Source organism: Erinaceus europaeus, chromosome 16, assembly GCF_950295315.1.
Source record: "Erinaceus europaeus chromosome 16, mEriEur2.1, whole genome shotgun sequence".
NCBI classification, from domain to species: Eukaryota; Metazoa; Chordata; class Mammalia; order Eulipotyphla; family Erinaceidae; genus Erinaceus; species Erinaceus europaeus.
Window position 1 is genome coordinate 26,181,463 of NC_080177.1, and position 14,241 is coordinate 26,195,703.

The 14,241-nt window shown below is 34.0% G+C and overlaps 1 protein-coding gene across 11 annotated transcripts in view; it reads right to left on the reverse strand.

Moving 5' to 3' along the window:
- The window catches only part of GPHN (gephyrin), a 411,021-nt gene that overhangs the window by 291,874 nt on the left and 104,906 nt on the right, over positions 1 to 14,241 (reverse strand). For all 11 annotated transcript variants that reach the window (XM_007525822.2, XM_060174807.1, XM_060174805.1 and 8 more), the window contains exon 3: positions 9,891 to 9,948. In XM_007525822.2, the coding sequence (XP_007525884.1) occupies positions 9,891 to 9,948 (58 nt within the window). The remainder of the gene's footprint in view (positions 1 to 9,890; positions 9,949 to 14,241) is intronic.

Here is a 14,241-nt window from a genome sequence, read left to right on the forward strand (position 1 = left end):
ATAGAGATAGGGAGAGAGAGAGAAAGACACCTGCAGACCTGCTTCACTCCTCATGAAGTGCCCCCCCCTGCAGGTGGGGAACCAGGGGCTTGAACCAGGATCCTTACACCAGTGCTTGCACTTTGAGCCATGTGCGTTTAACCTGTTGCGCTACCACCCAGCCCCCCTATTCTTTGATTTCTAATTTATGTTTGCTCTTCTTTCTGAGGCTGACAAAAGGTTTGTCTATTTTCTTTCTTCTTTCATCTCTTCCTTCTTTCCTTCCTTCCTTTCTCTCTCTCTCTTTCTCTCTCTCTCTCTCCCTTCCTTCCTTCCTCCCTCTCTCTCTTTTTAAATATTTATTTTATTTATTTATTCCCTTTTTGTTGCCCTTGTTGTTTTATTGTTGTAGTTATTATTGTTGTTGTCGTTGTTGGATAGGACAGAGAGAAACGGAGAGAGGAGGGGAAGACAGAGAGGAGGAGAGAAAGATAGACACCTGCAGACCTGCTTCACCGCCTGTGAAGCGACTCCCCTGCAGGTGGGGAGCCGGGGTTCGAACCGGGATCCTTATGCCGGTCCTTGTGCTTTGCGCCACTTGTGCTTAACCCGCTGCGCTACAGCCCGACTCTCTCCCTTTCTTTCTTTCTTTCTTTCTTTCTTTCTTTCTTTCTTTCTTTCTTTCTTTCTTTCTTTCTTTCTTTCTTTCTTCCTTCCTTCCTTCCTTCCTTCCTTCCTTCCTTCCTTCCTTCCTTCCTTCCCTCCCTCCCTCCCTCCCTCCCTCCCTCCCTCCCTCCCTCCCTCCCTCCCTCCTTTCTTTCTTTCTTTCTTTCTTTCTTTCTTTCTTTCTTTCTTTCTTTCTTTCCTGCTCTTGCTTGGGCACTGAAGGCAGCTTAGTGCTATAGAGTTACTCCCATTTGCTATCTTTCTATCTGCATAGAAAAGGAGCCTTAGTGAGTCTCCACCAATAACAGTAATGATGATGGTAATAAACAGAAATAAGAGAATCAGCTTTTTGTTTCACTAATCTTTGACATTGACCTTTTCATCTCTATTTAGTTGAGTTTTGCTCTAATTTTAATCACTCCTTCCTCCTATTAACAGTTTAATTTTTCTTTCCTTTTATTTTTACTTATTTATTTATTTACTTATTTATTTTACCAGAGCACTGCATAGCTCTGGCTTATGGTGGTGGTGTTGGGAATTAAACCTGGAACTTCAGAGCCTCAGGCACAGAAGACTTATATAGCTATTATGCTGCCTCCCTAGTCAGATCTTACTTTTTTTTTTTTTACTTTTAATTTGTGATTTTTTCATGTTTCTTGAGGTAAAGCTATATGCTGTGAGTTTCCCACTTAATACTCCTTTTGATGTATTTCATAGATTCTAGTGAGTCTTTACTATAATTTGTGTTAAAGCATTTTTATTTACTATTGACTCAATAGCTATGTATTACCCACATATCTATGGTCTTCCTCTCCTTTTATAATTGATTATTAGTTTCATACCACTGTAATCAGAAAAGATGTTTGACATATTTCAACCTTTAGAAGTTCATAGAATTATGAAGTACATTATAATTAATGAAGTAATATCCTGCAATTAAAATATGGTATTATAAATATTGTAGCTATTTAATTATTTCCATTGATTTACTCAATTATTGACTTATTTGTTTGGAAAACAAATTCCCCAAATTTAGTAAAATGTCATTTAAGTTTTTACTTTAATAACATGACTTGGGAGCTGGGTGGTGGCAAACCAGCTTAAATGCACATAATACTACGCACAAAGACTTGCACAAGGATCCTAGTTCAAGCTCCTGGCTTCCCACATGCAGGGGGGTCACTTCATGCAAGCAGTGAAGTAGGTCTGCAGGTGTCTTTCTCTCTCCCCCCCCCAATTTTTCTCTGTCCTGTTCAATAAAAAAATGGGAAAAATGTCCATCAAGAGTATGGATTTGAAGTGCAGGCATCGAGCCCTAGCAATAAACCTGGAGGCAAAATAATAGTAATAATAATAATAACAACAACAACAGCATGACTCATGGGCAGGGATATATAGCATAATGGTTATGCAAAGAGACTCTCATGCCTGAGGCTCCAAAGTTCCAGGTTCAATCCCCTGAACCACCATATGCCAGGGCTGAGCAGTGCTCTAGTAAAAATAATAAATAACAACAACATGGCTCTCTATAGACCATCATTGCGTACTATTTTCTAACCCTGTTTAATTAGCATGAGACAATGATTATTTTATGTTCAGTGGCTAGCAATAAAAAAAAATCTGGAAAAAAAATTAAAGTTCCTACTTATTCTATGGTATCTTGTTTACTCTGAAATAGTGTTTAAATAAATTAGCCGAATAAATAAATGACTAAAGTTAAAGTATATAAACTTGCAAAAAAAAATCAAACTGTCTCTCAGACTCTGAGAGATTAAGTGATTAAGGGGGTAGGGGGAAGGTGTCATAGAACTTTGGTGGTGGATACCAGTTTTTTGTCCCAACATATGCTTTATCCTTGAGAATGTTCTATGAAAACCTGACAAAAATGTTCATTCTTTTTGCTTTATGATGGAAAGTTTTGCGATTATTAAGTTCACCTTACCTCATTTTTTCAATAATTGTTTCTTTATTGATTTCTTTATTGATTTTTCCATCTAGACGACCATCTTATCACTGCTATAAATAGTTTTTAAAATGTCCAACTATTATTACTGTTCATGTCACCTTTAAGTATGTTAATACTTTCCATTTTTGTTTTTTTTTGTTTTGTTTTTACCAGAGCACTGCTTAGCTCTGGCTTATAGTGGTGCAGGGTATAGAACCTGGGGCTTTGGAGCCTCCAGTATGAGTCTCTTTGCATAACCGTTATGCTATCTACCCCTGCCCAATACTTGCATTAGTTTGATACTCCTATGTTGGATACATATATATAACAATAGTTGTTATAATTTCCTGTTGGTTTGAGTCTTTTATCATTATATAATATTCTTTTTTTTTTTTTTTTGGTGGCTGATGTGGCTTTTTGAAAGGAGTACAGTGTTCTATTCCTTCATTTTAGGTCTACATTTGTCTTTATAGTTTAAGTGAGTCTCATATATGCAGCATTTAATTTTTTTTTTCAAATTTGAGTCTCAGACATACATGATCTCAACACTCTTGGGATGATTCATTCAGAGAAAAGAGACATTACAATACCAGAGTTTCTAACACTGTTGGGGCTTGAACATGGGTCACATGCACCTGACCCACTGAGCTATCTCTCTGGATCTGCTTTTTAATGAATCCCTTTATTGAAAAAATACTGATTTATAGGATTAATTGCTATCTCAGGGCTATAGTTCCACATGTCCCTAAGATAGGTGTTAGTATACTCCACGCTCCACCAAACTGTCATCCTCTTTCACCCTAGTTTTAATACATCTAGTCACTCTGTGCTTTCCGATTAGTGTGCTCAGCTCATTTACATTTAAGGCACTTCTTATGAAAGCTTGCTATTGCCATTTTTTCTTTTATGATTCTATTGCTATGTTAGTTTTGACTGGAATAGAGAAACTATCTAATGTTGAATTCCGTTTAAATTTTAGGTGTATATGTCCTTTTTCTTATTTTAAAATACATAGTTAATCCCAGTATTTTAAGAGAAATTTTGATAATGGCTTTCCTTTCGTTTCCTTTTATTAAATTTCCTATTTTTTATATTTATTTATTTATTACTAGATAGAGACAGAGAGAAATTGAGAGGGGGAGGGGAACTATAGAGGGAAGGAGACAGAGAGACACCTGCAGCCCTGGTTCACCACTTGTGAAGCTTTCTCCCTGCAAGTGGGGGCCAGGGGCTTGAACCTGGGTCCTTATGCACTGTAATGTGTGCACTTAGCCAGGTGCAACACTACCTTGCCCCCCTTTTTGTTTTTTGCATTTTAGTCATCCTTTTTCCTAGATAGCATATACTTGCCTGATTGGGGAAAACCCCAAATTGCATTTCTTATAATAAACAGATACCTCAGGACTAATTCCTAATAGAGTCAATTTGAAATAATGTCACTGATTTATTATTACATGATTTTAAAAATTTAATTCCAAAGTCTTCTCCAGAGATTTAATTTTAGAGCAAGTTATACATCAGTGGAATCATTACCATTATTGAAGCCTTTTATTATAGTAAGATGAGTGAAGAGTATAAATATGTATAAGGTTTGAGTTTTAAGCTATGGGATGGCCTTGGGGAAAATGGGATAAAAAGGCCAAAAGATATATCTCTTAAATCCATTTACTTTATAAATCACTTGAGTATTCTGTTTTGTAGTTTATCACCCCTTTAAGAATGACATTTCAATTTTGCTCTCACAAAGATAAAAGATTACCATGAAACCTTATGCTACTCGGGTCGTCTAAGGTGATTAAGGTTGTGGAAAAACTACATACTTTTGCAATATAACTATAACATGGATAATTCTTAGTAAGATCAGAAGTGTTCAACACTTACTATGTGGTAAGTACTCTATCAGTACTTAAGGTGAATCAGTTAGATTTGATCATTAAATTTTTTTTTCTATAAGTAAATGAGATTTAAAGCCTTGGTCATGAAAGTCTTTTGCAAAACTATTATGCTAGCTCCTCAATTACATCATCATATAGTTTTATATTGCATTAGTTAAGATCAACATTTAATAGAACTTTAATCATTTATACTGTTTAAAATAGCTATTCCAGTAGTATATATAATAGTTGAATATTACAGTAGCTTTTAATTTTATTAAAATTCTATTTTAATAAATATAATTAAACAGATATTGATTCAATGATTAAATTTCAGATAACTTGAGTAAAAGAAAATATCTCACTTTCATGGATGGAGAAACAAAGATAGACCTAGGTATTGATTACTATTCTAGTCAACTTATATTGTCTATAAGTAAATACTGAAAATCTTTAAACTAGACCATAGTTAGGAAGATTAAACTAGATGAGAGTCTGAAAAGCACCTACTAAAATATGGGTACAAATAATGACTCAAAATATAAGAGCATATGTATATATGCATGTGGATAACCACATATACATAAACTATAAAACTATTACGGAATCAGGTCATCTCATCAAATCAATTATTTATTCATCCCTTCTGTATATACCAAATTTGATGTGGAAATTCATTTTCACATTGAAGGTAGAAAACAAGAAGAATTTCTTTTTTTTCTTTTCTTTTTTTTAATATTTTATTTATTTATTCACTTTTGTTGCCTTTGTTGTTTTACTATTGTAGTTGTTGGACAGGACAGAGAGAAATGAAGAGAGGAGGGGGGAAGACAGGGAGGGGGAGAGAAAGATAGACACCTGCAGACCTGCTTCACCACTTGTGAGGCAACCCCCTGCAGGTGGGGAGCCAGGGCTCAAACCTCGATCCTTAAATTGCTCCCTGCGCTTTGTGCCACCTGCGCTTAACCCGCTGCGCTACAGCCCGACTCCCAACAAGACGAGTTTCTGTCAGTTATATCACCATCTATCAAAAGTAAATGATACACTTTCGACAAAATGTTTCTCATATAGTAATGTTAACTGATTTTTGTGTGACATTTGGCCATGTGCATGTGTAGTTTCACTGCTATCATGTTGATGGTCTTATTCAAATAGAGAGATGTGGGGGGGAGAGTAAAGTGGGGAGAGATAGATGAATAAATGGATAGACAGATGGATGACAGATAAATACATAGATGATAGACAGACGGTAATCTATGAACCCTATTGAGTTATCCTTCGTGCTCATAATGGTGACTTTTCATTTGAACCCTTTATTCCAGATAAATAATTGGGAATGGATAAATACATTACATAACTAATTTAATTTTAGTTCAAAATCTACTTTAAAAAGTCATCTAGAAATAGTTTGATACACTTGACATTTAGTGCCACATGACTATGTTTAGTTTTCCATTAGCATATAAATGGTAAAATATCTTCAAGATATTATCATTTATATGCCTATTAGTAAAGAAAAGCAGAGGAAACTCATTTTGGTAAGGCTAAAGAAAGCATAGTATTCTGATGGAATTTTAGTCAAGATATCCATGTAAAGATATTATGTAATAATTAGCAAGAGAAACAATAGAACATTCACCTATCTATAGGGAGCAAAAAATAGCAGAAAGACAGGTAGGCTTAAGTTCTCTTTTCAAGGAGAGCCAAAAACTGTTCTCTTTACTAGATCAGAATGTTCTGATGTTGAATGGAAAATTTCCTATCCACATTATCTTATAGTAATGCTAAGTTCTGGTTTTGAAAAGAGGGGTACTAAATTATTAGAAATAAAGAAAACTGAAACAATTTCCTATTTCTTTATGTGAAATATATTTTTCTCATTCTTTGAACACTTATTAATATACAAAAAGAAGTTCTCAAATAACTATTATCAGAAAACAGAAGAGATAAAAAAAAACCAGTGAACTATTTGGCTGGGGAAGTGGATAAATTGAGATTATAGTGTCTTTTGTATATGCCCCAAAGACTTCAAACTCACTATCCTCCTCCAAATACACTTTTTCTTTTGAACTCTTTATTGCACGGATTATCTCAATCTATCGTGAAACTGTCTAAACAGAATATCTCACTTCTCAATTCTCCTTAGACCACATCACATAGCTATTATTTACTGTGTGCTTATGATATATCAGGTACTATACTAAGTATTTGGTAAATATATTTAATGTTCATAAAAGTAAATGTTCTAATCCAACATAGGTTGGGATATATATTAGAAAACATTACAGGCTTTTATTACTTGCATTTTAAAGAAAATACAAATGATTAAAATACAAATAAGCTGCAGAACCTGTTTGATTAAAATGAGCTTCCATTACTGTTGCTATTAACATAAACTTTCACTTGGCAGTGTATATAAAGTAAAGATTTGGGTCCTTAAAGAGAAAGACAGACAGAAATGGGGAAAGACACCATAGCACTGAAGCTTCCTCTGATGCTGGCTGTGGAGGACAAGTTCTAACTTCGGTCAAAAACATAGCAAACAAAGCAAGCACTCTATCCAGGTCAGCTATTCTGTGAGCCCAGAGATATTTTAATGTATGCTGAACACATTCACACAACACTACTGATGTAGTTGGACTTTAACTTGCCACTTTACATAATTACTTTCATAATTTACTTTACAAATAGCAGAATACACAAGTATACTACCTATACCTGGTATATTATATAATGCAAATTTAAGCCATTTGTACTCTTTAGATGATTTTAAATCACTAAGCTAAAATGAACAAGGTGGGGGAGATAGCATAGTGGTTATGCAAAAAGGCATTTGTACCTGAGGTCCCAAAGCCTCAGGTTCAATCTCCTATACCACCATAAACCACCATAAAGCAGTGCTCTAGTAAGAATAAAATAAGATACACATAATATCCAGAAAATGTTTTTACATTTCCTCCCATCTAATTTCAACTAAAAATAACTAAAGGTGCTGAGTAATATTGGTGAAATAGTTTTTGATTTTTCTTTCTTTTTTTTTTTTTTTTTAATAAAGATGGGGTTGGGTATGATGAGAGATAGAATGAGGAAGAAGAGAAAGGCCACATCAAGAAAGCATCCTTTACTGCAGTGGGGACCAAGCATGAAGCTAGGTTGTGCACACAGCAGTGCAGCATACTATCCAAAGCTATTTCAAACTACCAGGCCACCCCATCACCCAGGGCCCTAGTCAAGGAGACCTGGGATTCCCACACAGACATCATGGGGCTAGATCTCTTAACAGATCCCTGTCTCCATTATCACTGGTTTGGTCATCTCCATCAGAAACAACATAATGGACCCCTTTGTGGGCCTCTATAGGACCTTGCCCTCAATGTTGAACAACAATGGTAGGGAATGTTCCATTCTCCGAATGGAGGGTGAGCAACATACTCTACCATGGGAGAAAGATGGGTCCTGAAATTAGTGCAGCCTGGAATGTTCCCAGCCATGACCACAGAATGCCAGCTCAGACCTACAGGGATGCAGAGGTTACATAGGCTCCTGTGCTGACTATGGGCCCCAGATCAAATTGATGGGGTTTACAGTTTACAATATTTATATACTTTCCCATATTTGGGAACTACTCTCTCCCCTGATCCAGCTTTCTAGTTCTTTTTCCAACTATGACACTATCTCCCCAGATAATACCTTGGGTGCACCTGTATATAAGAGGTCAGGCTCAGGCAAAAACTATTAATGTCATGGCCCCCTTGGAATATACCTAAAATAGAACTACTAGCTTTTTCCAAAATGAAGACACCAAATCTTCATCTGCAATATTCTTGCCTTTAGGTTCATGATTAGTCAACAATTTGTTTTGCTTTATATCTTAACTCTTTTTCAGTCACCAGGTTCCAGATGCTACCATGATGCCAACCTGACTTCCCTAGACAGATGACCCCACCAATGTGTCCTGGAGTCCTGCTTACCCAGAGCTCTGCCCCACTAGGGAAAGAGAGAGACAGGCTGGGAGTATGGATCAACCTGCCAATGCCCATGTTCAGCAGGGAAGCAATTACAGAAGCCAGACCTTCCAAGACCTTCTGTATCCCATAAATGATCCTGGGTCAATACTCCCAGAAGGATAAAGAAAAGGAAAGCTATCAGGGGAGGGGATTGATATGGAGGTCTGGTGGTAGGAACTGTGTGGAAATGTACCCCTCTTGTCAGTATTTCCATTTTATAAATAAAAAAATTAAAAAAAACAAAAACTAAACAAACTCTTTTGCAAATTTGGATTAAATAGTAAAGAGAAGCTTAAGCATACACTGGTTTTTCTTTTCTTTTTTACACTAAAAAATAGTTATGGCTTTAATTTCTAATGATGGTCACACAGAACACTTGACACACTGAAAATAATAGTCTAACCATAGCTATCAATGAATTTGGCTGACTTAATATAACTGTAATAAAGAATCATTTGCTAAGATGGGATGCATTTGGGATGCATTGGATCGACCTTCTCGTGGTGCATCCCGTGAGTACCCATTTATTGGGGAAACTGACGATCCTTCCTAGCTGACTGAATCCACATGGATCCCAGTCACTTTCAAAGCCAGCAACAAGCAGCTCCTGACAGCTTTCAACCTGACCTGTTGACTGGCTACGGAAGAATGGCAAACGCTAGAAGAAGAATTTGCTAAGATTTTAATTTATAAAAATTACTTTTGAAAAGTTTGGTCATATCAAGATTAATTATTTTTGGTGTTTTTACATACTATTGTTAATAGTTTAATTCAATATTATTCATCTTAGACTATTTCTATCCAGTTTTTAACATTTATTTATGAAAGATACAAAATTCAGCTCTCATTGAAGTGTAAATTACATTAGGACATGGTAAACATTATGACATAAGACTATTATAACAATGGATTTAGCAAAATGTTAAAATAAGAAGAAATAAAAAGTGACACGTTTTTCAAAGACTAAGGTAAAATTTCTATTTGTTATATTCAATATTTACAATGAATTGACAAACTGTTTCCAAAGATGTGGAAAATATTTAGTAGAAAACTAATAGTTGTTTTTCTAGGTAAACATATATAGGGAAAAGAAATTTTAAAAACAGGAAAGTAATCTACTATGCACACTAACTATTAAATATAGATTGGTTTTTTAGGTAGATACTCAATGAATCCCACAGTATTTACTTTTTGGTTCTCTTGATAGTGACTGAAGAAATGTGATGTGTCTATCTAGCTATCTATCTATCTAAGCATATATGTATAAATATTGTTTATTTCAAACAGCATCATTGGAAAATAACTGATATTCTAACATAATGAAAGGTTCAACATTTAAAAAAAAAATAAAACGATTACTCTTCCACCTTCCTAACAAGAAACTAAGTCTTTGTAGAGGTGAAAAATATCATACTATACCTTGATTTCTTCAATTTCATCTGGTACTATCTTGTATGCTGATATAGTCCCACCCAACCTGAAATTAGGAGAAGAAAATATTCTCAAAACAAGAACTAGTATATTTAAAAAATATGGACTAATACTGCCATTTGCATGAGTGCCAACAATAATTGTCCATTGCCCACTCCAAAACTAAGGAGAAAAAAAATAAACATTTTATGCTTACATTTTCCAAATCCTAGGTAGAGGTTGATAATGAATAACTACAAAAAAGTAGAAATATTAATTTTGATTTCAAATCAGAACAAAAATCCTCATATTGATAGTGTTAAAGATGCTGAAACTGAATTCATTCTAAACTCTATGGTGTTTAAGCTTTATTAAGAACCAAATCATAGTGTTTTTTTTTTAATTTATTTTATTAATAAACATGAATTTTCAGAGAAGTTATAGGTTTACAGAAAAATTGAGCATAAAGTTTTTAAACAGGTATCTCTCCTATTAAATTCTTTCATTATTTTGATATATTTTTCATAACTGATGATCTAGTATTGACTTTACCTAATGTTAGATAGATTTTTAAACAAATAAACAAAAGTGTGTACACTAAGGAAAAGAGATGACACTCTGAGGGTAACAAATTTAATCCCTAAAACATGATTTTTTTTTTTTTACCTTGTAGCAGTCATGTCGATACACATTGACTCACCTGTTTGAAAAGGGTTTTTTAAAAGTAGCTAAAGTATATGCATCAGTTGCCACTTGTCACTTAGATCATATAACAACCTAATTGTTACAGCTGTGTCTATTATAAATATGAGGAAACTAAGACACAGAGACATTTAGTAATTTTTCCTATCAAATGAAGGAGCCAATGAGTGAGCTATTGGTATAAATTAAAAAATACACACCCAAATCTGATCATATCAATATAAAGTAGAAAAAGCTCTTAACAAGTTATACTATCCACTTATGGTTATCAAACAAATACTCTCAGTAAAATGGGAATAAAAGCATACCTCAAAGTAGGAAAGTTTATATATGATAATCCATAGCTACCATCGTATACAATAGTGATAAAGTGAAAACTTCTAAGACAAAAGTGGAGAATATTTGGCCCAAGGGCTACGAGGCAACCAGAACATTTTTCACAGGGATACTAAGTTCTTTTTTTTTTTTTTTTTAAGGTTTTATTTATTTATTTATTTATTTATTTATTTATTTATTAATGAGAAACATAGGAGGAAACTTGCCCCTCCACTTACAAGTTAGAGGTTAGTAGAATCACAGTTACTTATTACTCCATATTTCTGATCAGAAAATTGTATAATATTCCAATTTCATGTCCATGAAGTAATTTATGACTATGGTAAGAATTTTAATGAGAATTATAATCATATGAGAAATAGTTTGACTTTTAGTGTGTGTGCTTAACCAAGTGTGCCACCACCTGGCCCCTATAGTTTGATTTTTAAAAAACGAATAATAAAATAAAGATACAATACATGAATACTGGTTGGATCACTCTAGAACAAAATGTTCTCCTTTTTCTATAGACTTAAAATATGAATTTGTCCTCCTATTCACATACACTGTCTTGTATTTGTTATTGTTTATGGTATATATTTTCACAGTGCTTTATAAATTACTTAGAAAGCAGTAGTTCTTACCTTTTAAAAAAGATATTTTACTCAGTGTTTATCATTATTATATGCACACAAAAGGCACTTTATGTAAGACTGTGGAATAAATAATATTGAGTATTTTTGCATAGAGAGAATTGAACAACTATGCCAATAACTTATTCATACTCTTTTTTTTTTCCTCTATTCCTGTTTTCACTTTCCCCTAGTAGGCGGTTCAGCCAGGCTTCCTGCCAAAGCTAATTCAACATTCTGACAATTTACCTTAAACAGTATAAGCTCTGAAGTTATAAATTTGGAGAGCACTGAAGGAGCTTATCCCTATAGCTTTCTTTAGAAGCCAGCAGCATGAATTTGTAATACCCTGGAAATTCAATAAAACACTATAAAGGAACCAAAGACACTTTCAACAAGATTATAATTTTAATTGCTTTATCTACATACTCATGCTCTGTTGAAATCTGTTAAAAACAACTATGGTGTGTCTCATCTGGCAGCAATTTTGCTCCCAGGAGACATCTGGCAATGTCTGGACACATTTTTATTAGTCGGGTGGTACTACTGGCACATAGCAGGCAGTCACAGAGGCAACACATGTTAGAGACCACATATTGAGATGTAGGAAAAGTCATGATGTATTTTTCCATGTAGTTCTATGCAAAAGTATGTCATGACTTTTCCAATAACTAGTAATGCACTAGTACCTGAGGGATGGAACCCTTAGTTGTCAATGAAGAGGCAAGTTGAGATGGTAAGCACTCAGGTGATATAAGATCACCTAGGAATCCAGGACTCATCACCTAGAAACTCAAGTTAGCTGATAGATAGGACTGTCTATTCCCCACATAGATAGGACTGTCTATTCCCCTTTTCCTGAGCTGGACTAGCAAATCACTAAGGACTAATCCAGACCACACAAATATGAACTGAGCAATCAAACAACAGAGGGGGAGTACTGAGAACTAAGAAAAACTATCATGTGATCTCAGGCCATTTCTCTTTGCTAGAGAAAACCCACTTTCTGACTCCTATTGGAAGTGACTAGGATCTCATTCTTTACATCCTTAAACTATATACACATTTCTTTTTTTAAAATGAAACTCCTCTTTATATACTGATGGTGCCTACACCCAGTAATTCTTTACACAGTCTGGTCAAGAACTTAAAAAGCCCTAAAGGGCGTGCTGTGAAATTTAATCAACTGTTTGAGGTAGGCAAGTATGAATTTCACTTCTTTCATATGTAGAAGAATTTTCTTTCAACAAATCTTTCTTATGGTGCAAGTAAAATTTAATATAAGAAGCACATATTTAACATGAACATATTAAGAAAAAATTTTATTATGGAGACAAATTGAAAATACTAAAACAAATAATTAAGGATAAGATAGTTTCTTTTTCTTATTATTCCTATTTGAACATATGTCAACAATTTTCAATGCCTCTTGTTATAAAAATATTTAATATAAAATAAGGTTAAATTATTTCTATCAATGCTAGCTTCTTATGATGAAGACCTATTTATAGTCTTAAAGGAAAAAAGTTGTTTAGATTTTTATCAATTGGTGAGTAAATGTTGCTTCTTCCCAAAAAAAGACCAAATACTTAATCTCTAAATAACAAAAAGCAAAAACAACAACAAAACAATAAAACTAGCCTTTAATAAACTCAAATAAAGTCATTTTCATTTATTTCCAAAAACATTTTAATATCTATCCTCTTTGACCCATTAGTAAGCAATGTATAGTCAATTTTCTATACTTTGGGGTTTTCTCTAGCTTTCTATTAGTTGTCGAATATAAGTTTAACTTCACTGTGGTCTGAGAAGACACTTGGAATCACTTTAATGCTCCTGAATTTATTGATAACTGTCACTGCAGCCTAGCATATAATCCTTCCATGAGAATGTTTCATGTGAATTTGAGAAGAATGTATCTTCTGCTTTCTTGAGGTGAAGAGCTATGTCTAGCAGGTTTAACCTATCAATTCTTCATTTAATTCTCGTTTCTTTATTAATTTTCTGCCTGGTTGACTTCTCTTCTTGAGAGTTAAAATTTCTTAATATTATTGTTTTGCTATTGATATACCTTCTCATTTCTCTCAGTAACTGCTTTACATATGGTTCTGCCCCTTCATTTGGAGCATAGATATTAATTATTGTGAGCTAGTATTTTGGTTGATTGAACCCTGAACATTATGTGGTATCCATCCTTATGACTTATTGCTTAAATTATTTTGAGTTCATATATTCAATTTTTTTTAACTTACAATAAATTTCAAAAGATGAGTGTGGTGTATTGTACTAAATCAATGGACTCCGGGAAAGGAAGGTGAAGGAGGAATGAAGAGGAATTTGGGGTACTGTTGCATGATGGAGGGAAAATGATTTAAACTGGAAGTGAGAATGTTATACTAACACCAATCATAGGGATGACAAATTGTACCCATTTGCTATCAACTTTACTGTAAACCATTACCTTCCCAACAAAAGATGATCTTTAAAAAAATAAAAAAGGAGAACTACCAAAAAGATAAAAAATAAATATTTCTTCTTTAAATGAGTTATTAGAAATCATTTTTGTTCCATGGAACAGTATAAAAATATTTTTAAATTAGTTGTTCTTTTCATCATACTTATGGCTATTTATATTTCTGCTCTAAAACTAAAATTCAACTAAAGAAAGGAAGTCCATTAAATCTCTGACTTGAGATGTTCGCGCGTATGAG